This window comes from Homalodisca vitripennis, chromosome 1, assembly GCF_021130785.1.
Source record: "Homalodisca vitripennis isolate AUS2020 chromosome 1, UT_GWSS_2.1, whole genome shotgun sequence".
NCBI classification, from domain to species: domain Eukaryota; kingdom Metazoa; phylum Arthropoda; class Insecta; order Hemiptera; family Cicadellidae; genus Homalodisca; species Homalodisca vitripennis.
Window position 1 is genome coordinate 5,306,652 of NC_060207.1, and position 26,796 is coordinate 5,333,447.

The window sequence follows — 26,796 nt, forward strand, 5'->3', positions numbered from 1 at the left end:
AGTTTATATTGATAATTAGTTTCAGAATAACAAAGAATCATTTATTGTAGTAAACGTGTTTACAAATAAGTTCTTATAGTAATATACATAATTCAACGACTATAACTTTATATACATAATGATAATAATCCTACGTTCAATTTATTTGTGTTATAGCAGTCCGTTTATTACACTAAGAATATTCAGTTTTAATAATACAAAAATTCAATGAGACAATTATGGGGCAAAATCATAATTCATCTGAAATTCTGAGAAAGATCTAAAAGTGTGTCCTTTTAATTTATAACGAGGTAGTCGAGAGGAGTAAAAGTAAAGGCAGTGCGTAAACAGGTTTATTATTATGTCTCATTTAGGTCGTCTCTAACTCGTAATTTTCACGGAAGACAACTCAGTCTTTCATACCTCATAAATATTTTATTACTGAGAGTTCCAACATCCACGTCTTTAAAAAAAGTTTAGTTGGAAACTGTGAAGGTCTTTGTTTTAAACAGGTGACTCAATTTAAAGTTTTTAATGTTTAAACAATTTTATAAAATACGGAGTTTCCACTAAGAATAAATAAATCTATTCTAAACACGATAATTGTGAAGGGTGTTTTTTTAACGGCATTTTAACATAGGCTGTTACATTTTGTCAGCTTTGTTTTGGTAAGAAGATTGCATACGAACCGAATAAAATCAGATTTATTTAAAACTGATCATCCCAAGTAAAGACAGACTTAATAATTGAAAAATTAACCCGACCATCAGGCCTAGGCCTGTCAGTGCGTGTGTGACACCATCGTGTGGGGGGGGGTGAGGGTCCGTAGCCATTCGAGGTTCAATCCAGACGGATCATAGTTAACAATGTGTGTCACAGGTACGCATTGCTACTCAGAGCGAACAGCCCTTGACTCATTGGCTGTTATCAATCTTTTATATCGTCATGGTACATATTATTAATCCACAAAGTTTCTTTTAGAGATCACGAAAGTTAAGGTTTGGTAACTATAAACCAAAACAAAACAACTCTTTTGTAACTTGGTTTGAAACATAACAACGTTATTGAAAAGTTAGAATAATAAATTCCTGTCTACCGTCTAACTGCAACTCCTATAGGAATTACTGTATTCCAATAAATATCTGTATAGGTAACGGTTGGCTATATTAGTTGGTCTAACGTTGGGCGTCTAGGTAACTACATGGATGACTGGGATTCTAGGAATGGTTGGGAGCATTGGTGCAAGGTTGCTGGGCATAGTCCAGGCAAAACCCTAAGTTTGCAACATCGTTTGGTGATTATGATGCTAGGGTTGCTAGAGAGGGTTGGGCGCATTGGTACAAGGTTGCTGGACATAGTCCAGGCAAAACCCTAAGTTTGCAACATCGTTTGGTGATTATGATGCTAGGGTTGCTAGAGAGGGTTGGGCGCATTGGTGCAAGGTTGCTGGACATAGTCCAGGCAAAATCCCCGGTTTCCCACATCATTAGGTGCCTCCACATTGTTCGTGTGGAAGACAATACGGAATGGCTTCACTGTGCCTGAAATGCAAACAATGCACATTTTAGAACGGATCTGAGATGTTTTAGTTTATATAATATCAAACATAAACAAATTATACAAATATAAAGTTACTCAGATACAAAAGAAAAATGTATTACTTGGAAATTTATAAAACTTGGAATGGTATTTTAATATAAATCAATTATTTGTAATAATAATGAGTGGTACAATTCTAAAACCAAAAATTTGATTAATCATTTCACATTACTTTCTAAACTTACCATAACTTATTAAAATAAATATTTAAACCATGATTCGAGATTGATTTAAATTCTTCAGACACTACATTTTAGGGTGCATTTCATGCAGGCAATAAATTAATAATGATCTAAACAAGTTGCATCAGGATTTATAAACATTAATTATATTGCTACATATCCACCTGCCAAATTATATTATTATATACAAGTTAAAATATTTTCTCTTTTTACTTGCTTTTCTTTGTTCTTCATGTGACATTGTTCTAATGATGGTTTAGTATACGTACTCACACTGAATTGACAAAGAATTCTGCAAAAACTCAAAATTATTTTGTTGATACACGTGTTTTATTACAATAAATATTCAAGGGGCACAAATTTATTTATTTCAACTCGTAGGTCTGGCTTTAGATAAATACGGGTACATTACAGAGGTAAACAAGACGGTAGTTTAAATAACAAGAAGGTAATTTCTTCTGGATCACTAAAACATAATTTAGTTTCAAAAGACTAAAAGTAAAAATTAAAGTAGCCTAAAGATATATTACTTTAACAGGCGAATTAAGGGCTAAAAAGTCTTATCTAACTCTTAACCTGGAGACTAACGGCTTAAAGGTGACTTCCGAACCATCACCAATGGCCGGGCAGACGGGCTGCTTGCAAGGAAAAGATCGTTCAGCGGTCACCCACCTATCTTACGATTACCGTTGTACCAACTACATTGCGCTATTGGCTACACTCTATGAGTAAACCAATATACTAACTGTAGACAGTTGCAGGGAATGTGCTGACTTCACTGTTGAGGGTGCCACCACAAAGTCTATCCACACAGCCAGTAGAGGTTGACGAGGGTACCCTACCCACGTTGCTGGTGCAGGGGATGATCAGCCAGTCAGTGTTGCAGGAGTTCGGCCCAACGCCTCCGATCATGGAAGTTACAGCGTTCTGCCCCAGAGTGTTGCCAGTCAGAGTGAACGAGTGTGTGCGATTGTTCACTGAAACATTCGGATACGGAGAAACTTTCACATGTTCCATAGAAAAATCTGGTGGTGGTGGAACCAGGTATGTTCCAAAATTCTTACTTTTTCTTCCTTTTAAGCCTCAACTTTCAAGTTTTAAGTTCTCTGAAATCTTTTACTTAACACTTACCTTTATGGCATCCCCAGTTATCCATTGAAAACCTGAGCATTATTATTGTACGGAGGAGGACTCTCCTTACCTTCATCAGGACACTGCATGTACTGGATGCCGCAGAAATTGCGCTCCATACGTATACAGATGCTGTAGTCCTGGTTGGACAGATGAAGACCGGTAAGAGGTTCGTAGTTGAAAGACTTGATTTGACCAGAGACTCCCGTAAAGTACTGAAGACAACCGTCTTCAGCTGCAACAGAATGTGAGAAATGGAGTAATATTTAACCTGATTGCCGGTCTGTTAAGTTAGGACATTTTTATTCCACCAAAAGAGTTTTCCAATCATGAAATAGCAGTTGCTGTAAATTCTAGAGAGTTGCATTTCAATAATCTTTTTAATTTAAAAACGCTGCAAGTTTGGGTGGCATATATTTTATACAACTTGAAAAAAACAAGGCAAGAGAGTCAGAAAGGTTCTATTTAAGTGTTGTGATTTTTCTTAACGACATTGGTTAAAACCGTATTCAAATCTACCAAGGATTGTCTATGTTATTACTTGTGTCCTAATTAATATTCCCACTGTACAAGAAGGTTAATGTTCAATGTTTACATTCTATATTTCATATTATTATATTCCATTTTACCTTATCACATAATAGTTTTGTACAGTTAATTACATAATCACAAATGTTTTTGTTACAAATTGTATCCTATAATATTAGCTATATGTGAAAATGCGGATATAGATGACGAAAAGCAAGAACAATATATCGAATATTTAATTACTTTAATGGTGTTTGAAAATGATAATGGTTTTTTATTTTTCTGAGAAGTAATAAACATAGATGTTACATTCGTTTTGCTATAATGGTAACACTTCTAGTTTATTCTTACTACTTCGGTTACTATTTTCTACTCCCACCTTGTGAATATAAACAATACGTGCAAACAGGTCAACGCTTAAATAGAAACTTAATCATCTGTGCGTTGGTAAAACTTGTGCAAGACATTAAATTATATTTTACCTTGTATCGACTTGGATAGTAGATATTAATATTCAGACATCCAAGACGATATAAATTATTTTTTGATTACTAAGCTCTGACTGAATATTCAGTAAAATATATTACTAGATTTTAAATTATTAAATATTATCTGGTTTGTCTTAAATAAAAATCACAGTTCTAAATTAAAATAATGGATTTATATTAAACTTGGAAAAATTAATAAGTTCAATGTTTCAGAATTTTCATCACTCTATTTTCCACAAAGAATTGACAAACCATTTAGTAATTTCAAAAGGTCCTTTGGCAAGATATAAAAATATTAATCAAATATATCAAACTAAAAACCAGAGCTCTCTTCTGAAATAAAATAACAAAGTTTTCAAATAAAAATCACATACCACTTGGAAATAACTAAAATAAAAATGTTCACTTCTAAGTTCACTCAAAATTCAAAAATAAAAATTTAAACTTCTCTTTCCACTAGTTGATCCTTAACTTTCAAGTCTTTGCAATTCAGATTACAACTCTCTCAAACAATTATTAAAGTTCAATTAATTACCAGTTAATAATTCACAATAAAACAGTTCCAATTAAATATTAATAAATTACTAAATTTCCAAATTTCAATTAAATTTATTAACAAAGTTCAATTTTAATTCACTTTTCTTGCAAGTTTGAACCAAATGTAACTTGTATGATTCTATTATGCTCTATGGTTCATCGAGAATTAATCATGCAGATTGCTTTGTAGTTTCTACGAATTAAATTTTTTCCTATAAAAAAGACTAAAAAATTAATTTAATATTAGATCTGGGAGACTATTTCAATATAACGTACAATAAATTTGAAGCTTACCTCAAAATCCCTCGCGGAATAAAATTTAGAAACACGGCGCACTGTAATCAACTTAATTTACGAAAATAACCAAAAGAAAGGCGAAAATTATGAGTTGGCGCTTATATACATCCCCTTCCCACCAATTGTGATGGACATCCGCGGTGTTCTCTCGTTGGCCCAGCTGTGTCCAACTAGGAGAACAATAGTCGTAACAAGACAAGTTCTAATCAATTCAAGGCAGTGAACCGCCTTCCTAACAATTTAAAACTACCAGTACTAACTTGCCAAAGGATTACATATTCGTTTTTATCCTAACTTCTCACAATCTAATTAAAAATAAATCCCAATATTTGTTCCCAAAATTTTCATTTATTTTAAGTTTTAATTAAAAAATTAAATCAATGTAGCCTTAAAAACGCTACATACCTACAACATTTATATCTGATTGTGTGGCAATATATAAATATAATTTTTTTCAACCGTGACTTGTCATGTGAAGTGCACTATATAACAAGAATCGTCGGGAACGTACTTTTACATTTCGATACTTCAAGTCATTATGTATTGCTTTTTAATAAGTACTACTACGCCTATTTCAGTAGGTTAGTTGATACAAGTTCTGCGTAAATACAGTAGAAACATCGTTACCGATTAATTATTCATCATTTCTTATTAATAATGTCTTTACTATGTTTTAGTAAGGAATTGCGGTTTAAACCTATCTTTGTTAATGTATCATTGCTTTATTTTTACTGTGACACATCTTTGATCTTAGTGAACTTAAACTGAATCTGTGCGAGTTAGATATCTTGCAAATTGTGCACTTCACAATCAACTGAAGATTACACACATCTTGAATCAATCTCAAAGCTTTTATGATCTACAGAAGTTGATTGATCTTGCCTCCAGTATAGAACAACTGGTCTTCCCAGCACTATATCTGTGTAAGAACTGAAATATAAATAAATGTTGCACCAGAATGCGTGTCCTCTCAGAAAAGGCTCTTTTGTATTGCCAAGTATTTATATGGTTCCGGAATCTGTTGGAGTGACTGGACTCATATTTTCTCCAGCGGAGTATCGGTGGGGTTTAACCGCTAGTTTATTACAACTAGGGTGGATTTGTTGTGAACTTTACATGAGATCGGTGGGAAATCCCTCAGCCTTATTCCCGGAATCTTCATATCCCAACATCTCGCGTCTTGTTGTAAGTTCGGTCAATTGAAGTAGCCTGCTGATGATACAAGTTTTGTTTGTAAACTACTTCACGAAGTAATGTAAGTTTTTGGAGGTCTGCGCTATTCTAGTAAATTTCAACCATGACTTGCAACTCGGAACACACAATTACTGGAATAAAGTGAACTTACCGGTTATCGTTCTTTCTGTGGCTACTCCATCAATATTTCATGGAGCATATTTGTACTACAAAGAGGATCGTGAAATCATCGTCAGAGATACTATTGGATATACCTTTATAGTTTTTTTATTATTACGAAAAAATTGGTTTATTACTACATTTCCAACAAGTTGCTAATTGCATCTTGAGAGATTTACACATATTAACGACTGGATCACACTGGAAGTGCTCACCCAATGTTTTAAGACTGTGTGTCCCGCAGGAACGAGGTTTCTCTCATGAGCTCCTACCATCTGTTATGAGACGACGTGTACCAAGCCAACGTCTTCTATGGTGATCTACTACTGGTCCACGTATTAAGTTCATTTATTGAAATCGCTGAATCTTTATACTTAATCTTATTCGACATTGGAAAATAATTGGTCATTTGTGATTAGACATCAGAAGTTTTCTGGTAAGGCTCTCCCCAGCCGGTCGGTAAGGTTTTAATAACTACATAGAGTACTCTACCTTTATAAGATGAGCTGCAAGGTATCTGGCAGACTTTGATCTTCCAGTGGCGGGACATGGCAGGGCCACTGGTGACCACTGTAAGAGTGCGGAAACTGTGTTAAGTATGTGGTTTTAGAAACCTACATAGAGTACTCTACCTTTATAAGATGAGCTGCAAGGTATCTGGCAAACTTTGATCTTCCAGTGGCGGGACATGGCAGGGCCACTGGTGACCACTGTAAGAGTGACAGGGCTAGTGCCTAGTCCGGCATCTACATACACTGCAACACGATACGTTTCAAGGTGTAGTAATCCAACAATACATTACCTACTCTAGTAGAATAAATGTTGTTATCAACTAGTTTTTTGTATAATCTGAATATATCGTGTGTGAAAATTCCCTTTCACCCCCCCCCTTCCAACAACAAAACAAACAACAACCGGCCCCCCTTTGTCCGGTTAAAAATATTACATTGTATTTATGAGGTAGATAACATATTGAATGATATGGTTCACTTGAAATACTATAGTTATTAGACACGTTAATATTAATCCTAATGTTATTATAAATACGAAAGTGACTTTGTTTGTTTTTTATTGTTTTCACACGTAATGTAATGAGCTGATTGTACTACTTGCCGAATATTACATGGACATTCTTGCGGTTCCGGTGACGAACGTAGACCCACTCGTATTTCGAAAATTTCTCCAGTCTACGCCTCAACTGTTCTTTTTAATCATTTTTTATTTTTTTCATTTATAGTGATTAAATATATATGTATACTGAGAGAGGAATAACCAGTTTTGAAACACAAAATATTAAGACCGAATTATACTAAAATTACTATAAATATAAACGTTATAACATATTTCCTTAATCGTGGAAAGAAGGCAATCTCAACATTGGCGTAGGAAATATAATTTACTCGAATCAGAAGTGCTCATACAGGTGCCAAACCTGCGAAATTGTGTGCGAAGCCGAAGCCGCGGGTAACTGCTAGTATTTATTTTTAGATAGGCGCGCAATGGCACAAGCTATATTAAACATGTATACCAAAGATTCTTAAATTAAAGGAAAGTCACTGGCTGATCTTTAGCGAAGCCAGAACAGAGAGGGAAATATTTCTGTATGTCTGCCTGCACGATAGGCCTATCTCAAAAGTAAACTGATCTATAGACTTGAATTGTTGTTGGAAGCTTTAATATAATATAGACCACATTGCGTTCGTTGTTTCGTATGCCACAATGAGATTTGGCTGAGAGTTAGGGAATATTTTTATATTGGTCTTATATTTAACCAGGACGGCAACGAGAAAATAATGGAACATGTAAACAAACTGAGAGCAATCTATGACACTTTTATATTTTTTTTATGTTAACACGTGTATCCAACATATAGAACATGGACTTTTGGTAACTTTGTGTTCAGACTTGAATTGTTTAAACACTGCCATTAAGGCCAACTTAATGAATAAAGTGCATGTGGCAAGATATCTCTTTTATACTTTTAGATGTAGGTATGATTTCTAACCTTGGAATTTGGTTTCGTATCATTGATGCCTATAACATAGCAGGCAAAACAAATTCTTCATTTGTTTTCTGGGGGTTAATTCAATGCGAATTTCGAGTTTAGCCTCCTTTTGAGACTCCAAGGTGCTGCTGAAGGGATCCAAATGCTGCACGTAATAAGAAGGTGAACTGGAGCTATACTCAACATTCGCATTCGCATTATAGAAGTATCGTTGTTGGTTAGATTCTATAATAGTGGTTGTGTATCATAACACTTATTAAGTGTAACTCATCCCCAACAAAAGCTTGCCATTTTCATTAGATTTTAAATAATAGAATATCTGAAATTTAGGATGTTCCTTTGTATTATGGTAGTAGAAGGTTTTTTTGTGTACCAATTTTAACAGCTTAGTGTGCTTTACAACATTAACATAAATGGCATTTGTAAATTCTGAACTTTTTAAATACTGAAATAGTGGCAAGTACTAAGTAGTATTGCCGAGATACTCTACTGTTTCGATCTTACTGGATCCTCTCAGACAGCCGTCCACTCCAGATTCCTGGCGTGTGTTGTCTGTGCCAGTGTCAAATCTCAGACAATGCGCTAACAGCCAGATGAAATAACGTTCTTCTATGAGGTTACTGTACATACCACAGGAACCTCATTTAGTGGCGATTAACTATCTTATTTATTAAATCCAATATTGTCTTTCGGAACCTGCTGACAGGTCGTGTATCCAGAACCACTTTAACCAGATGCTTAGTTAAAGATTATCGAAACAGTTTACAATTATTATTTTTAGAGTTTTGTCATATTCTAAGGTAGTACTGAGACTCACTGTGATTTCCAGAGTTAATGCCACAAATCGCAGGAACAGGACTTCCTCCTGACACAAGAAACTGATCGTTGTTACAGATGTGATTCATCGTCTCCGGTCCGTCGAGTACAAAATTGTCAAAATCCAACCTAAACATAATAATCCCTAGAGTAAATGAATGACACAATATCGTATACACAAATTATATACAGATATTTTATGCGAAGAAGTTTCGTTAGCTAAACAAGTCAGTTTTAAAGCGCTGCATCTACACTCATAGAAGATTAAGAGTTTGTATTTGCTTTATTATTAATTAAATCCTTATTACAGTTATTTCAATAAAATTTACACATTCATAAGATAACTTCACAACAAGATAACATTTTGATCTATAGCACTTTTTAAATATTAAGTTATTATAATAAACTTAGTCGAGCAGTTAATATAATGTTTTCTAAAAGATTTACAATGATCAGTATGACATTACTCATGTTTTAAGATTTAACAACTCAAATTGTGTTTATAACTAATTATATTTATGTAATATGCACATGAGACAGCACTGAAAATGGAAACGAATGATAATTATGTTATATAATTTATTTAACTCTTGATACATGTTAACTATACAATCATGGAACTGGATGATACAACGAATATAAAGTGAAAATCTATTTGTTTTACCTCAAATTACTAATGTTTATATATTTTGAAGAATTTAAATTTATTGCTGTACGCTGATATTAGTTACACTAAAACTATCTTCAAATCAAAGGTTTCTTACTTTTAACACAGATATTTATGAACTTATAACTAATGGAAATACACTACACTAAACATAACTTTTTAGTTGATAAAAAACAACCTCTGATATAAAACAACCAAACAAAAAATTATTCGTAATAATAATTAAAGGAAATAATCCGTGTTAAAATTCATGCACATTCAAATAAAATATCGAATAATTTTTTTTTTTTTTTTTTTGCTTTTAAATCAGTTGTTTATTTGTTAAGATATTATGGATAAACTTTTATCCACACACGTATCATCTCCACATGCTGTATCATCTGCAAAAGCAGTAAATCTTTTATTAAAGTAGCCCATTCATAAGTCATTCATATATACCAAAAATAATCGTCTCCAAAACGGATCCTTGGGGTACACCATGTTTTCATTTTCTAGTGGTACTATACGTTTTCCCAATTGTAACACATAGTTTTCTATCACTTAAATAACTTATAAAACACTTATGAGGTAAACCTTGCACTCCTGCCATCCATAGTTTATCCAATAATATTTCATTGCCGTGTCAAAAGTCTATGTTATATCAACAAAGCAGCGCACTTGTTTGCCCATTACAAACATATTCCAAAAAATTAAGTAAAGCATTTTCAGTACTAAGATTTTCTCTAAAACTAAACTGATTTTTACTGAGATAAGTCTGCGATAAAAAATGTATTAGGTGTTATTAACTAGCTTCTCTAATACCTTAGAGAGCACAGATAACAAAGATATAGATCTGTATCAGTTGGTTTGTTATTCATTCTTTCCATGTTTCAAAAGAGTCTTTAAACGGACGTGAAGTTCTACTTCAGTTATACCTTTATTAAATAAATATGTTACAATCTGTACGATTTGTAGTGATATATTTTCAAGACATAACTATTGGTGTTGTCTATTCCAGGCGATTTGTTATTTTGTAGCCTACATATTATTTCTAGCACCCCCTACTCATCTATCAGTAGCATAAAGAATGCACTTGACGAATAATTTGTTGGAAATGTACATCATACTTATTGTTGCCTTTAACACTAGTAATTGCGCTTTGGACTACCTCCGGAGCATTTAAAAAGAAATTATTAAATTCAGTAGCTGTATCAACTATATTTGTCAGAAGTTTCTATCCAAGTTTCAAATACAAGTGTTTCAAAATGTTCTATTGACGTGACAACGTCTTAAATTAGGTTGGGGCTCGGAGTCACTCATGAAAAAGTGTAACGCCCGGAACGTTACGATGCCCGTCCAGTGGGTCCGCCGCACGGAATCCGCACGGGATAAAGCAGATAACTGTGGGTCCGCCGCACGGGATAAAGCAGATAACTATGTTTATTCGTGAAAATGTGGAGTGCTTAGATTCGTCATTTACAACAACTACAACAATAAAGGTAAATAATTGTACACTGATATTTCATTATCGTAAAACTATGATTGATTGATTAATTGTTAGATTGACACAAAAGTTGAGAAACTGAGTTTTTATAGGTTATGTCATACTATTGACAAATGTTGATAGTGTTAAGTAAATTATTAGTTTAAATCACTCTCAAACAATCGTAATTCAGTCGATTGAGAAGAAACAGCGCGTATTGCTAGTCAAACATTTAAAAATAACAAATTATAACCTCTAACCTGTCATAACAGTGCGACCAAACAAACGAACTAAACCGACCAATCACCACACGCGGAGTTAGAATTTAACTGTGTTTAGCAAGAATTTCAAATTCCAATTTTAGTAAATGTTTTATTCAACTTTACCATTTACAATATCAAATTTTAATTAATTTCAAATTATGTACAATGTTTTAGTAAACAAAATATATTTCTATAGTTAAAATTTGTGCAATTCTTATTTTCATTCAATTTCTTGTTCCTATTGTGCAATTTAATAATATTCATATCAATAAATATTCTACCGAGAAAAAGACGTTGTCACGTTAAAATCTTCGCCCGTAAAACCGACTTTACAGGCAACCATAATTTTTTTTCTCTCCAAACAATCCGTTAACTATTTTCCATTGCACTCGGGAATCCCCAGCACAATAATAATAATAATAATACTTTATTTCCACCATTTACAAGACAAATACAAAACAATTTACATTCTTTGGAAATACACTGACGAAAAACCAGTAGCTGGTCGGTCAGCGTAACAAAAACAAAACAATTTACAAAATAAAATAAAAAGAGTTCTTTCCTAATTAAAAACAATACACGAATTGGTTTAGATAATAATTTTCTTTGGTTGCCCTTATATTATATTTTAATTTATTTCTAAATGACTAAACGTGGTAAAGAACCACGTGAGGTGTTTGAACGTGGTGGTCTTGACCTCTCAAACAATTCAAGGAGGCGGTAATTTACATTTGGGCAAAATTTGTATTTTGGGCATAGCCTACCTTAAAAAGAAATAAAAATAGATTTTTCTTGCAATTGTCAACCAACATTTATTCTCATTTATTTTTCTATAATTTTTAAGGTTTCAAGATGGAGGTTTTTAAAGTTGCATAAGTATCCAATTGAACCGTTATAAGTGGATATGTTTACTGACATAATTTTGGATTAACTGTTTCTTGTGTTTGACAGTATTTACAGGTTCTAGGCTTCAAGGTCGTAGAGTATCTAACTGTTCCGAAATTGTTCCGATTGTAACACACTTCTAATATTGAGAGTTGTTCCATTACTGTTGTGCAAATTAAATATATAAACTAGTAATGCATCTCCATTTTGACATTTTTGACAGCCGCATGTGAAACCCATCTTTCTTCCGACTGAGCTGGAAGGTATATTTATTCAAAGAGTAATAAGATAATAAAATAATAGACTGGAAGGTCAATGTTAAATGTAGGTGACAAGATTTCATTTCAGTACACTCTTGCGTTGTAGAACCTTTCTTAGGTCACTGGAGTTATTATTACTGTAATACTACTATGAAACATAAGTTAATAGATAAAATCTTGAATCTATCATTAGGTAAGACAACGTGAGAAATATTTATTCTGTAGACTTAAAATGTTGCATGAAATTTCATTCCTAAATATACAATAATAAGTTTACATGATGGTTCATTTTCAATCATGGAATTTGGCTCAGCGTCATTGAAACCTCTCACTCAGTACGCTACCATAATTTCTCTTTTGTCAACTGCAGGGATGTAAAAATTACCTGTTTTTAATACTGTCTGTCTACAGGATATATTGGGCATGAAATGAGTTGTAGATTTGAAATTTTGCTATCAACCTCAGCGAAGTCTTTTACGCAACTCGTGTTGCAATGAACCCGTAGGCCTACCTAGAATTAACTCTGTAACTTATTATAACTTATTTAGATGATTTTACCTGTATTGACATATGTCAGGATGTGCTTTGTAGATAGTAAGTTGACACGAGCCAGATCCATCGTAGAAGCTCGGATACCCGGGGTTCACGAAGTACGAGCAGTTCTGGTTGGTGGACTGGCCGCACGTCGCCATGACTGTGGAAAATAACACCGTCAGTTATTGTCATATCCAAGAATTTTGGAGGAACTCAGGAATTAACGTATTTTTCTGTTTTAATCATACTTGTGTAAGTAAGAGAGATGAATCAAAAAGCTGTAATAGGCTTAAAAGCTTTTCATATTTAATAATACTCGTACGTAACTGAGATGGAAAGATACTTTAAAGCCAGATGATGAAACCTACAGCTAATTGCTCACTCCAGCTGCTCGATTCCTAATGGACTGCTGACGTAAGCCGACTGAAGTAATTCCGTATAGAGTGCGACAGGCACGCGTGCACTTCCTCCTTAACCCTCTCTAGGCCAGCAGATGATATTTAATCTCACGGATAATCAGCGAACAGCTACAAGAGTGTCTTTATACCCAAAAAATGTAACTTATATATACAAAATTCCAAAATATAAATACTAATCAACTTTAGGTCAACTTTAGTATCAAAATATTTGAATAACTAACTTTTGAACATCCTTAAACTTACTTTGTTTACTGCTGGCAAATCACTGCAGTCAAAGTAGTAAGATAAATGTTGCTAATAAATAAATATAACTGTATAGTGTTTCTTTTTAGTTACTGACAATTTATTAATTTCATCATCAATTAAATTTATTCCCCTATTCAAACTTGTTCGTTAGTTTTTGGTAGTTAAACTTCAAGTTAATTCTTAATAGTTTGAATTTTCTTATTAAAATGTGAGTGAAACTGACTTTTTTATGTTTATTTCTTCTGCAATTTACTTTCTATTAGGAATAATAAAAACTCAAGATCCGAACTAATATGATATCCAACGTATCCATTTTTGTTATATCTTATAATGAGAGGTATATTTTCAAATTATTTTCAAATTCACCATTTTAAAATCTTTCTGAATTATATTAATGTGTTTGAAAACAAAACTCACAACAGCAACCGTATTAAAATTGGTGATTTTTCAACTGTTTTAACGGGAGCTATCCTGGATACTACTTAATCAATTTTGTAAAAATATATACAAAACCTAAGAAATAAGAAAAACAAAGAAGTTTAAAACAATAAAACTCTTTATAGTTATATTTTACGTCTAAAAATTAACTTGATTTCCACCCTCCTAATTATCTGGCATTAATAAATATCCAGATTTTATTTTATACATTCTGATTGTAGACTACTTATAAGCAACATAAAAAGTGCAACATTTTAAAAACTATATAACATACCTCCTGATAGTCTTTTCAGTACTAGTATTTCAAAAAACAAATTCTTTTCTCAATTGATTTTATTATTAGTACCTTAATTTAGTTATAAAAAAACCCTTTGTTTTTATAATTCAATAAATATCAGTCTTTTGATATAATACTGATATTTATGGTTTATAAACAATATATAGATAAATAAAACAATCAATGATAGTAACATTTTGGGATTGTCAAAATAAAAAAATATATAGATTTAAAAGCACGATGTAGTTCAAGCTTCATCATTTTAGCAACTTTCTAGGATACAACATAAAACTATTATTTGCCAGGGAAATAGAGAACAAATAGAGACTTGCTCCCTATGAACAAATGAAGTCTAATTTTTCGCGTACATTCACGCATTTATGAAAATAAAAGATTCGTTAAATAATCTTCTATGATAGTAAAATAAGTTTCCTAACCAGTTTAATCGTAAAAAATTGAAGATTATACTATTAATTATTAAATACTAAAATACATTAACACTGACACAAACAACAGACTCCATAGCTGCTGGCGCAGGGGCCACTAACAACACCACCTCGCTCCAAGCATTCACTCTCGGTCAGACAGGTGCCATTGTCTCCTGATGCCGCCAGGCAGGCCTTGTTGTCGAACTCCACTATTGTGAACAGCGACAGGACTGTAACACATGACATTGTTTAACACTGACACAAACAACAGACACTTTATAGCTGCTGGCGCAGGCGCCACTAACAACACCACCTCGCTCCAAGCATTCACTCTCGGTCAGACAGGTGCCATTGTCTCCTGATCCCGCCAGGCAGGCCTTGTTGTCGAACTCCACTATTGTGAACAGCGACAGGACTGTAACACATGACATTGTTTAACAGTGACACAAACAACAGACTCCATAGCTGCTGGCGCAGGGGCCACTAACAACACCACCTCGCTCCAAGCATTCACTCTCGGTCAGACAGGTGCCATTGTCTCCTGATCCCGCCAGGCAGGCCTTGTTGTCGAACTCCACTATTGTGAACAGCGACAGGACTGTAACACATGACATTGTTTAACAGTGACACAAACAACAGACTCCATAGCTGCTGGCGCAGGGGCCACTAACAACACCACCTCGCTCCAAGACACCAACACCACTCTCGGTCAGACAGGTGCCATCCACTATTGTGAACAGCGCCAGGACTGCAACACGTAAAAGTTTCTCATCAATTGAACTATATGAACTACACTGAAAACCAGATTTGTATTGAATTTCACATAGTAAGTTGTGAGCAATGCTTTTGGTTTATAGTGTAACAAAATCGTTTAGCAGTTCAAAATTTTCACTTTGTTGTTGCATTTAACTCGACTCAAGTTTGTCTATTACCATCCCAAGAAAATATAATGGCAACAAAATATTTTAGGTACCTTATTATAATAATATGTTTACAAAAGAAACCTTAATGAGATATGTAATACACACACACTTTACTATCACTTAAATAGATGTAATCTCTCGAATAGATCCTCAGCTCATTGTAATATTGAAGATTGAAATCTAAATTTAGACACCAAGTCACATTTCGAGGAAATTTCATCAGTGGGAAAGCCGTTCAAAGCGCTTTCGCTGAAGTATTTTAGTAAATAATCAGTTCCAAGCTTCATATTTCCTCCTCTTAAAACTTCTGCTCATGTACAATGGAATCACTGTAAACGATGTCACAAATATATACTTATAATTCCATTGTGAGTAGCCTAAAATTTTCCTTATAATCAAGATACATTTTTCTCACGATCAATATTTATAAAGTATAATACACGTATTTTGATTGGCTTCTTTACAGAAAAGTGAACCTCGTCATTAAATTAATAAAAGATCACAAATTGTTGTAGACATTTTTATACTTTAAGTATAGTTTTTCATTCATACGATGAAGTTTATGCATATTTCTATTTTCAGAATATTAAATATGAATTTGGGTGACTATAACCACTTAAATATATGAATGCCATTTATAAATTATAGGCTCAAGTATTCATTTAGAAATAAAAATTAATATAGCAGAGGTTTAAGTTAGTTTTTATTGTTTAGAGTGTATCACCCAGTTCTAATAATATTAGTCTTACTAAACTACTTGATTCATAAAGTTTAGTGCAATGTCGTAACAAAAAAGTTTTAACATAGGCTAATCGTTCCAATAGAAGCAAAAGATCTTGAATAATATTGTTTTTTTTTTTTAATTTAAAAGTACCAATAGACTTCGTAGCTGCTAGCGCAGGGGCTGCAACAGCTGGTTGAATAACAACAGATGGTTAATTAAAAATTCTAAAAGCGTAAGAAAATGTTGTAAGTTATATTGAAAGCCATATTCATATCGCGTTAAGTAACACGGAGAGTAACATGTAGTATTATCGGTTCGCTCTTACCAACAAATACAACGGCAAATTTTTGTATAGTACGTTTAGTAGCCAAAAAAACTGGGTGATTGTTTAGCAATGATTACAGTTCTTAGTAGTCCGTGCATTACGATAATTGATGACAGAACATATCATGAAAGAGTAAAGTAAATATCCTTAGAATCTTTTAATGCTATGCAATCTCTCAAGATGTAGGTTAATGCATATTGTGTAACCGACAACAACCTGAGATCATTAGATGGTATAAGTAATAAAGATTTATATTATTAATTCACACAAGCTGAATATAAAGCAACATAAGTTATCATACTGTGAGTTTCAACACAATATTTGTATCATTATTAGTGTATTAATATTCCTTATAGTAATCTTTGTTGACAATCTGACAAGGACTTGAAATCGTTTAGATATCTGTCCGTCTGTCCATCTATTTGTCCGTGTGTGAAATAACATTTGATAGGAAAGTCATAGAGACTTGAAAATTGGTATATGTTTCCCTCTGGGACCATGAAAAACTATCGATTCTGGAGTCCAACGGTCAAATGGACCAATAACCCTCGACAGAGAGTTGAGATGCTGTATATAGCTTCATCTCGTCCCGAAGAAAACCCCTATTACCCATATTCAGTTTATGATCCTGAGGGGGACTGTCCGTGTTTGTGTCTGTCTGTTAAATGTTGATTCAATGTGAATGTTGAGTTTAGTTCCAGTTCACCTTCCTCTTAGTGCAGCGTCTGGACTCTGACGCTGTCTCAGAGTTACTGTGTGCACTCTCAGGACCCCAGTGCACTTATGTGCAGCTGGTGAGACAGCGAGTCACCTATTTTACACTATAATTTATAGGCCAGAAAGTTATTTTTCAAGGATGGATATCTCGGACGATATCTCAGCCTTAGTTAGAAGGTCTGTTTTTAAAGATTTGAATATATTTGTTATTATTTATTTATGATAATTTACTATTTATCTTCAATCTCTTGTTTGGTTTATTACATATCGTGGTAAAATTGCCATTTATCGTTTATTTTCTTGTACATACAAAATTATAGCCCTCATTTTTTATTTCTAATTACATATAATTTATAAAAGTAAGATACTTTATAATTTTACGACTAAATTAGCAATTTCATTATATTCATGGACTAAAATATGGATTATAACGAAAAAATAATTATTTTTTATATTGAAGAACAATCAATATGTAATAACATATGTATAGTATACCCTTACACATATCACAGAATACACAACAATATGTATATGTATATACATACATATATATATATATATGTATATGTATATACATATATATATATATATACATACATATTGTGGTGTATTCTGTGATATGTGTATAAAGGGTATAAATAGTATACCCTATTATACGCGCTATATGAGGCATTTGAAACATCTGGAAATTAATTATAATGTAATGATTACAACCCTTTTGAGAAAAGATCCCTTACAAGGCCACAGGCATTTTGTTTGTTTACCAATAGCTCATTTCGATCTTCATGTGTGGTAACCTATAATAATCTTGTTTTTTACAGCAAATGTATGCCAAGGTATTTTCTAATGTTCATTTATCATGAGAAAGAATATTATATAGTATAGTAACTGATGGAAACGTTTAATATATATATATATATATATATATATATATATATATATATATATATACACACATCTAGATATAAACTACTCTCCAGATAACTTTCTAGATATATATATATATATATATATATATATATCCAGAAGTTTTTCTAACTTAATAGGTGCTCTTATATTCTTGATAAGTATGTCCATTCTATTACATGTACCTCTGTGGATACATAGGATACAAGTTTGTCATGGTGGAAATGTTGTTGTCTCTAGGACTCTACACTACGGTTATCATAGAGTGTCCGAGCTAAAGTTATTTTAAAAGGTACTGTATTCGCTAAAATCTATGGAATTTTATGATTCTGCCTCCACTCCATTCCGATAATCGGAATTCATATGCTTTCCTCTGTTAGCATATGTTAAGTGTTTCAAATATTAGTTTAACCTCAAAGTGTCTAAAGCACCTGTGTAAACCCAGCATTAGTTCTGGAGACCCAACTCTTTCGGTCCGGTTACTCCCTCCAAGGAACTTTATCTTCTACTTTAGTTGTAGAATCTCCTTGCCTTTTTCTGTAAATATCGATATTATTACCACAATCTTGATTATAATACGATTGTTTGGGATTGTAATACGTTATTTTGGTTTCAGTGATTTATTTAACTTTATAGTGCAATCAACTTTAGTAGAGTATTACTCGTACTCTTCAAATGAGAGTGATGAGGGTCGACTGAGGAATTAGAGTAGATGGAAGCTGTAGACAACATTTCAGATGTATTGGTTCCTGTCCTTGAACTCACTTTTAATTTTGATTGATTATAATGTTTTCAAAATAAAAATCTGTTTCCACATTTAAATCATGATCACAACACCCGGCACAGAAATTACCTTCTTTCACATCGATTCAGACTCAACCTTTTCAAAAATTCAATTTTGTATTTTGGTTCTAAACTCTACAACTCATTTCCAAATACAAAAATATGTGAATAGTTTGTAAAAGTATTTAAAAGCTTGCTTGATCACAAAGTCATGTTACAGTCTCCACAAGGCCCTCGTGATACTCATGCCCCGATGAGACCGATAGTGTTTGATAGTAAGGATATTTTAAACATTGCTCCATTTCTGTAAGATTGTTACAAGAGTTTACTCTGTTATACATTTAGATAGTATGCTCTATCATAAACAGTTATTTTAAATTTATTTTATTTTTTACTTATTCTTTATACTCATGTTTTAACTTGTACAGAAAATCTTTGTGTTGTGTGGATATATTATTCTTATAGTTATGTAGATAAAGGTTTAGTCAAACACAATGGATTAGATATTGATAAGAAATGTAGACAAGAATATACAGTATTTTTTACATGTCACCATGCATTATTTAACCCAACAATTATTTAATCACTAATCTCGAAATCAATGTGAACATTTTTCAATGTGGACTGTTAATCGCTAACAATCGAGGTATTTTGTGTAATATTGTATCACGTGATTTTATGCGTTACAGAGCAAATGAGACAACCACGCTGGAATAATTTAATATTCATGTAATCCATTACCATACAAATTGAGTGTTTTATTTTATAGCAGTTCATTTATCATGAGGATGAATTTGTATTAAACAAAACAAAACAGCTATTCCAACACGTCTGTGTTATACTGTAAATGTCACACATGGGAATCAGTTTTAGGAATATTATTTCGCTGTACATAATTTTGAATAGTATTTATTTAAAAGTATGTGGTTTTGTTTATTATAAATGACATTTTAATCCATGTTGGATAACAGTTTTGTTGTTCTTGGTGAGTTATTATTTGACTAGAACAAAATTATTAGTTTAAGTATATGTTAGGCTTAAAGGTCTGCAAAACTTTAGCTATTAATACACCGATCAAATCTTCAAATACTTAAAGGTTTTAAAATATCTTAATACAGTTTTGCAGTTTTTATTGATTTTCAATCGATACCTACTAAATTTTATTCAGTTACAAGGAGTTGTAAGTTATTAGCGGAATGTAATATAACCTATAATCCTTTAAATGCCCCTACCCCCTGTATTAATGTAATATGAATTTTAAATTAAATATCCCTAAACACCAAATAATTTATATGTAATAGCCAAAATGTATAATTAAAACAAATGGGATATTGTTTAAGAGTCCTTCTATCGCTATGTTTTTATTAATAAATATCAGATCTATATCAACATATTTTAATACGTCACATGTAGAGATGTCATATAGTTGTTCTCGGCTTCTTTACCAGTTCAATTAATCTTAAATGTTTTCGTTACCACTTAAGTACCCATAACACCAGGTTAAATATGTTCACTAACGCTCAGCTACATTAAGCTTAATAGATTGGTGAAACAAACACGTTCATAAACGTAAATAATAAATATTTCCAGCTCCTTAAGTGATCCGCTTCGCTAACCCTCAGCCTGTGAGAATACAACAATGTTTTCGTTTGTATTTCATTAGCTTTATGCAAAACATGAATCTCATTGGCAATCTTTGAAACACAAATGAGAAACCTAACTAATTTTAACTATTATGTTTATTCCATTTTAGGCATTTGTCTATGATTATATAGTTTTTTCCCCTAACAGTAACAATATGACAATAATAAGTTCATATGCTCTGCTATTTTAACGAGTAAAGTTAAGTGTTGTTTCATAAGTTTAATGCTGTGAAATTTGTTTATACATATAATGGTTTGTTCCACTCATTAATCTTCATATATACATTTATTCGGATGGAAGTTATATTCAATTAGATTAATTTTTTATGAGATTCATTATTCTGCTATTAAGTTCATCAGATTTGCATAAACAGTCGAATTGGGTGGCATATCAGTCACTAGAGATACTTACATCGTCCACTTCTGTTATTTAGTGATGCTGACTGCTTCATCGGACGACGCCTTCTTACGACAGTTTTACGAGGTGGTTCTTCTTGGAGTGATTGGATCTGAAAATGTTTTCACATCAGTATTTTACCGCTTCAATTTGCAGTTAAATCACTATTGTATTAGGAAATAGGTTACCTATTCTTAAAAAAAATAGTATCGGTTCTTTAGAACAGTGAACAATCTTAGTTTAAAGTGTGTTAATGACAATAGACTATATATGAAATGAAATGAAATGAAAATTCTCTTTATTTTTTCAGGCGAAGTTAGGACTACATAGTCCTTTCTTACACTTAACCTGATTATTAGTATATGTAAGTACAAGCCATTTGTAATCTTCAAAATAAAAATTAAATCAACAGTGTTTAAAAAATAAAATGAATATTTGCTATGAATTCTAAAACTAACAACAAATCACTTAACAAAAAAAAAAACAAGATTGCACTCTTAAATTTATACTGTGTATAAAACTAATATTTGATTATAAAATAATATTAATGATACATTTTAAACAAAAACTTAGTCAAAATATACAACATTACAATTAAAACATTCTATTTTTATAAAAATTATTTAATTACACTCACACATTCATTCATTCTGTCTGCAACAAACCATGACTAGCGATCCTCGGGCACCACGGCCGCGGACATCCGCTGCAAAAAATACAACTTAACAGCCGAAGCAAACCGATCCCGGCTCTCCAAAGATTTTAAAGGATCTGGAAGAGAATTCCACAAACGGCAAGCAGACACTACAAATGATTTATTAAAGACAGTCGTTCTGTGGTGGGGGATTCGCAACGTCGACGAGCCAGTGCGGGTGTTCCTTACGCCTTCTCCAATAGCAATGTACTCAAAATCGTTTGTAAAGTATTTTGGAAACCCGGTTTTAAGGATAGAAAAAAGTAAAATTAGGATTCGGAAAGCTCTTAAATCTTGCAATTTTAACGTTGACATTAGTACATAATAAGGTGAGATATGCTCATCTCGCTTTATATTAAACAAAAATCGTAAACAATAATTTTGGATTTTTTGCAATCTATTATTCAAAACCACAGTCATGTCATTAACCACGGCACAACAGTAGAGGAAGTGGGGAAATACGAGTGATTTAATCAGTAAAAGCTTTATGTGGTGTGGTAGAAATCGTTGCATTCGTTTCAGCGTATGAACTGCTGCAAATACCTTTTTACAGGTACCTACAACGTAGTCAGTCCAGTCCAGCGTTTTCGTAATTGTCAATCCCAAACTTCTGACACTACTACAGTATGCCACAGCCTCTCCGTTTACCAATATTTCACGTACATTGTTAAAGTCAACTGTATTCAAAAGTCTAAAATGCCCAATTATTATGGGTTTAGTTTTGTCCGAGTTGAGTTTCAGTCCGTGCTTTTCAGTCCAAAGTACAATCTGTTGAATGTCCAAGTTATGTTTTCAATAGTTTGGTTAATTTTACTAACACTGCTGTGAGCATATATCTGTAAGTCATCAGCATAAGAGTGAAACTTCGTATGTGTCAGTACCTTGCTTATATCGTTAACATATAGTGAAAAAAGTAAAGGGCCAAGAATGGATCCTTGTGGAACACCACACGTAACAGGCTTCCAGTCAGATCTAATGTCATCAATCATAACACACTGCTGTCTTCCACCTAGATAAGATCCCATCCATGTAAGAACCTCGGTGGAAAATCCTATATGTCTCAATTTTTCTACTAATAAAGTGTGATTAACAGTATCGAAAGCTTTAGAATAGCCAAACTGTACTAATACAGTGCACTGCCTTTGATCCATGGCAAACCGGATGTCATCTGTAATTCTCAATAAGGCAGTTTCAGTACTGTGATACTGTCGAAATCCAGACTGATAAATGTTAAGAATATTTTGCGATTGTAGAAATTGAGTAATTTGGCAATGCACTATTCGTTCAAGACCTTTAGATAAAGCAGGCAAGATGCTGATAGGCCTGTAGTCTTGCGGAAAAGCAGGTGATGGGATCTTGTTTAGTGGACGGATTTGGGCAATCTTCCATATATCAGGAAAAATACCAGTTCGCAAAGATTCATTAAAAATTAAAGTAAGAGATGGAAGTATAGCGAACAAGACACGTTTCACCAGTCGAATTGATATGTCATCAGCACCAGTTGCATTGGTACTGATTCTGTTGATTACATGCAGGACATCCAACTGCATCACTGGCTTAAATTGGAATAGAGGATATGCATGCTCCGTGGGGGGCAGACTTTGTAGTTGGTTGATGTAATTTTGCAGAGCAACATTATTATTTGGTTGAGAAATTAAGAGAAAGTAATCATTTAAATCATTCAAGGGGACTTGGACTGGGACTGAAGAGGGCTGCTTGCCAAAGCCTAACTTTTTCACATTACGCCAAATGATCGTTGAAGTCTGTTTCTTATTAGCAAATAACGTGTTGATGTATCTCAATCTAGAATTTCGAAGGCTCTGCTTAACCCTGTTTCGGAGTCGGCGATACTGATCCATGGCCACCGCATCACCAGTCCTCCTGGCTTTCCGGTAGACTGCGTCTCGTTGAGCCATTAAATTTAAAATTGCTTGAGTGAGCCAAGGCACTGGGCGCCTTTTATTCACTCGTTTTTTTAACAATTGGAGCATGCTTGTTGAAGAGTGACAGAATCAATGAGTTTACTGTGGCAACCATTTCATTAACGGTCGACTGAGTTTCTACAGAGTGCCATGGTGCTTGAAGTACATCTTCTAGGAAGACATCCTCATTCAAACGCCTAAAATCCCTATATTTCAAGAATCTTTCAAAAGGCTTAGGCGTTTTATAGGAAAGCACACAGAAAATAAGATCGTGTTTTGAAACTGCAGGGATTGGAAGTTGCCCTTTGTGAACAATATCATTAAGATCGCTAACTGCTATAATGTCTAAGAGGGTGTGGGATTCAGCAGTGTGGTGTGTAGCGTCCAGTGGTACAATAGTCATGTTGCAACAATTAAACATAGTAGTCAGTTGTTTGTAATCATTGTTCTGTGTTTTCATGAGTAAATCAGTGTTCATGTCACCCATGATTAGGACACGACTGTAGCACGGCATCAGGCGCAAGAGAACATCCTCAAAGTCAGTCAGATGTCCAATCTTAGGAGGGCGGTAACAAACTCCCAGAAGTAGGGCATCCGAACCAGACAATCCAATTTCTAAGAACAGATATTCTGGTCTAGCCGAGTACTCCTGAGGTGAAGCATCCAGTAATTTAACCCTTAAAGTTTGTCTGGTGTATACCGCAACACCCCCCACCCCCTTTATTGATTCTGTCGTTTCTGTGGAGGACGTATCCACTTATTGATACCTCACTACTGGGAATACTCGGCTTTAGCCATGACTCTGATATTAAAATAATGTCAAAAGTTTGCTGCCGAAATATAGCACTGATATCGTCCACGTGCCCCCTCAATGACTGAGCATTAATATGGGCAGCTTTTAGTTGTTTGGGATAAGGGGACAGTTCATGTAGCAGGACTTGAGCGGTATCAAGCGGAGGAGTGGATGGGGGAGGTGAAGGAGAAGCCGGGTCGGAGTCACTGTCAGCCGCCGACATCCCCACAGCTGAGCCGCGACCGCCGCGCGCCGCCCCGCCACCAGACCACGCTGCTAAAGACACACATACACACACATTCATACAATCCTTTCATTTCAACACAATACATCACTATGAAAAAAATAAACAAATATTCCATGTTAGATACGAAGAGAACAAAATACACACAGCCTTGCACTCCATAGATAATACCAATAAATATATACAGTGGTACTAAAATAAAATAGGAGAGAGAGTAAATAAAATGAACATTAAATAATTGATACCTGATAAAATTGAAATAGTATTAAGTGTGAAAATGGTATGTAAATAAAACAAATTGAAATAATAAACTTTTCAAAAAGTTGTAAACAAAATACTACTTGTTAAACATGAATAAATCAATTATTACGTATACTGTATACAACATATATAACACTAAAAATTCCTACAAATAATATTATATTGTTGTCCTAAAACTTAATTATACACACATATACACACACTCACTACTAAATTACTAAATTTAATACTGCATACAACCTCGCAAGAACATGGTACCTGTATGCCCGCAATATATATCCAATGCCTGCTAAATATAATCTTGAACCCAAACATACAAATACACACACACAGCTCTACACCCACACATACAATTAAAGAAAAATATTTACTTATTTTTAAGACATTAGACATAACACATTAATCTACTATCCTAAATCGTTACATTTAGAATTTATGTCGTTATGGAGATGAGGAGAGGGATAAAACACTAATTGTCCAATGACCATGTAGCCGAGCCCTTTTTCTTCTCAGAGGTTACCCAGTTAATGCGGCCGTCTATGGTCCAGACATTTCGCGCCCCATGCTTGGCGATCGCCTGCTGGAGCAGCTCTCGCCGATGGAGCGTCAAGTCCTCCCTAACGGTCACTGGAGTCCCCTTCAACTTCTTCTTGTTATTGAAGACCTCCCTCCGTACACGGTAGCCGACAAACCTGACGATGATGGGCCGTGGTTTCGCCGGGCCGCGGTCATCAGGTCGGCGAGCAGCTCCGACGCGGTGGGAGCGATCTATGTCGGCCAGGCTAACACTGACTCCCAACCTCTCTTTAAATAATTTTACCATCATCTCATCTGTGTCCTCTCCCTGTTCCTCCTTCACACCAAACACCCTCAAGTTGTCGCGCCGCTGATATTGTTCAAACTCATCAGCCCTCTGAGCCCAACCCCGATTTACAAGTGACAGCTGTTGCCTAAGTCCCGCCACCTCTGCCTTTAATAATTCTATTTCTGCGAGCGCATTTTGGACGGTGGCGTTGAGAGTGGCAGACACTGTCTAAGAGACCTGAGTCGCCACGAGCTGGACAATGCGCGCAATAACGCTGTCGTCTGATAAGGCAACCCGGACGGCAGCTATTGTAGCGGCCTGCCTGCTATCAGGGCTATCTGATAAGGCCGGGTCGGACACAGCTCGCTGGGCAGGTGGCTTGACCTTGGACCCTGCTCCACTGCCACTACGCGTCTTGACAGGCGAATGGTTAACTGACATTTTTGATTTTATCAAGTAATTAATATCAATTGATAAGTAAGTTCACACTATTGTCTTACCCTTACACACCCAAAGGTCACACAACCACTTAGTCAAAAGTCCAACAAAGTCTAACTTTTTACCACTAAAATTTAATATTTAAGCGGAGCACAAACGAAGCACGTGCGTAGGCTACTCTATCATACTCTTATCTCCAAGTAATATATATGCACCAAGAGAGTGCTATTGTGCAGTGTCATCTCTAGGGTTCATTCTCACCAGTGTGGACTATATGCTATTGGTGTACTCTCAGGTAGTACTTGAGTTTTTAAAAGCCAGTTCACTCCCGCACATTTTAATTTTAAGTGCTTTATGCGAGTTTTTGACAGAAGAGGGTAGATTTCAATTTCAAACGATGTAACATTTTTTTGTACCATAAAACACT

At 34.1% G+C, this 26,796-nt stretch overlaps 1 protein-coding gene across 1 annotated transcript; it reads right to left on the reverse strand.

The window, feature by feature from the left end:
• Positions 1–777: 777 nt before the first annotated feature.
• On the reverse strand, positions 778–24,844 carry LOC124353265. Its single transcript, XM_046803198.1, has 12 exons — positions 24,596–24,844; positions 21,228–21,324; positions 15,429–15,542; positions 15,246–15,392; positions 15,108–15,209; positions 14,872–15,024; positions 13,011–13,146; positions 8,917–9,044; positions 6,727–6,849; positions 2,962–3,126; positions 2,507–2,737; positions 778–1,520 (listed from the first exon to the last, which is right to left on the reverse strand). The coding sequence occupies exons 1-12, from the start codon at positions 24,842–24,844 to the stop codon at positions 1,393–1,395; spliced, it is 1,773 nt and encodes a 590-aa protein (XP_046659154.1). The 3' UTR covers positions 778–1,392.
• Between the last annotated feature and the right edge of the window lie 1,952 nt (positions 24,845–26,796).

What these genes read in the sequence shown, in the direction of transcription:
- LOC124353265 (XM_046803198.1), bottom strand. Translation starts at nt 24,844, where the DNA reads ATGTCGGCGGCTGACAGTGACTCCGACCCGGCTTCTCCTTCACCTCCC. An exon ending in CATTAACTCTGGAAATCACA is followed by an intron (nt 6,850 to 8,916) that starts GTGAGTCTCAGT and finishes ATCGTGTTGCAG; the next exon opens with TGTATGTAGATGCCGGACTA. An exon ending in ATTCCCTGCAACTGTCTACA is followed by an intron (nt 1,521 to 2,506) that starts GTTAGTATATTG and finishes TTTGCATTTCAG; the next exon opens with GCACAGTGAAGCCATTCCGT.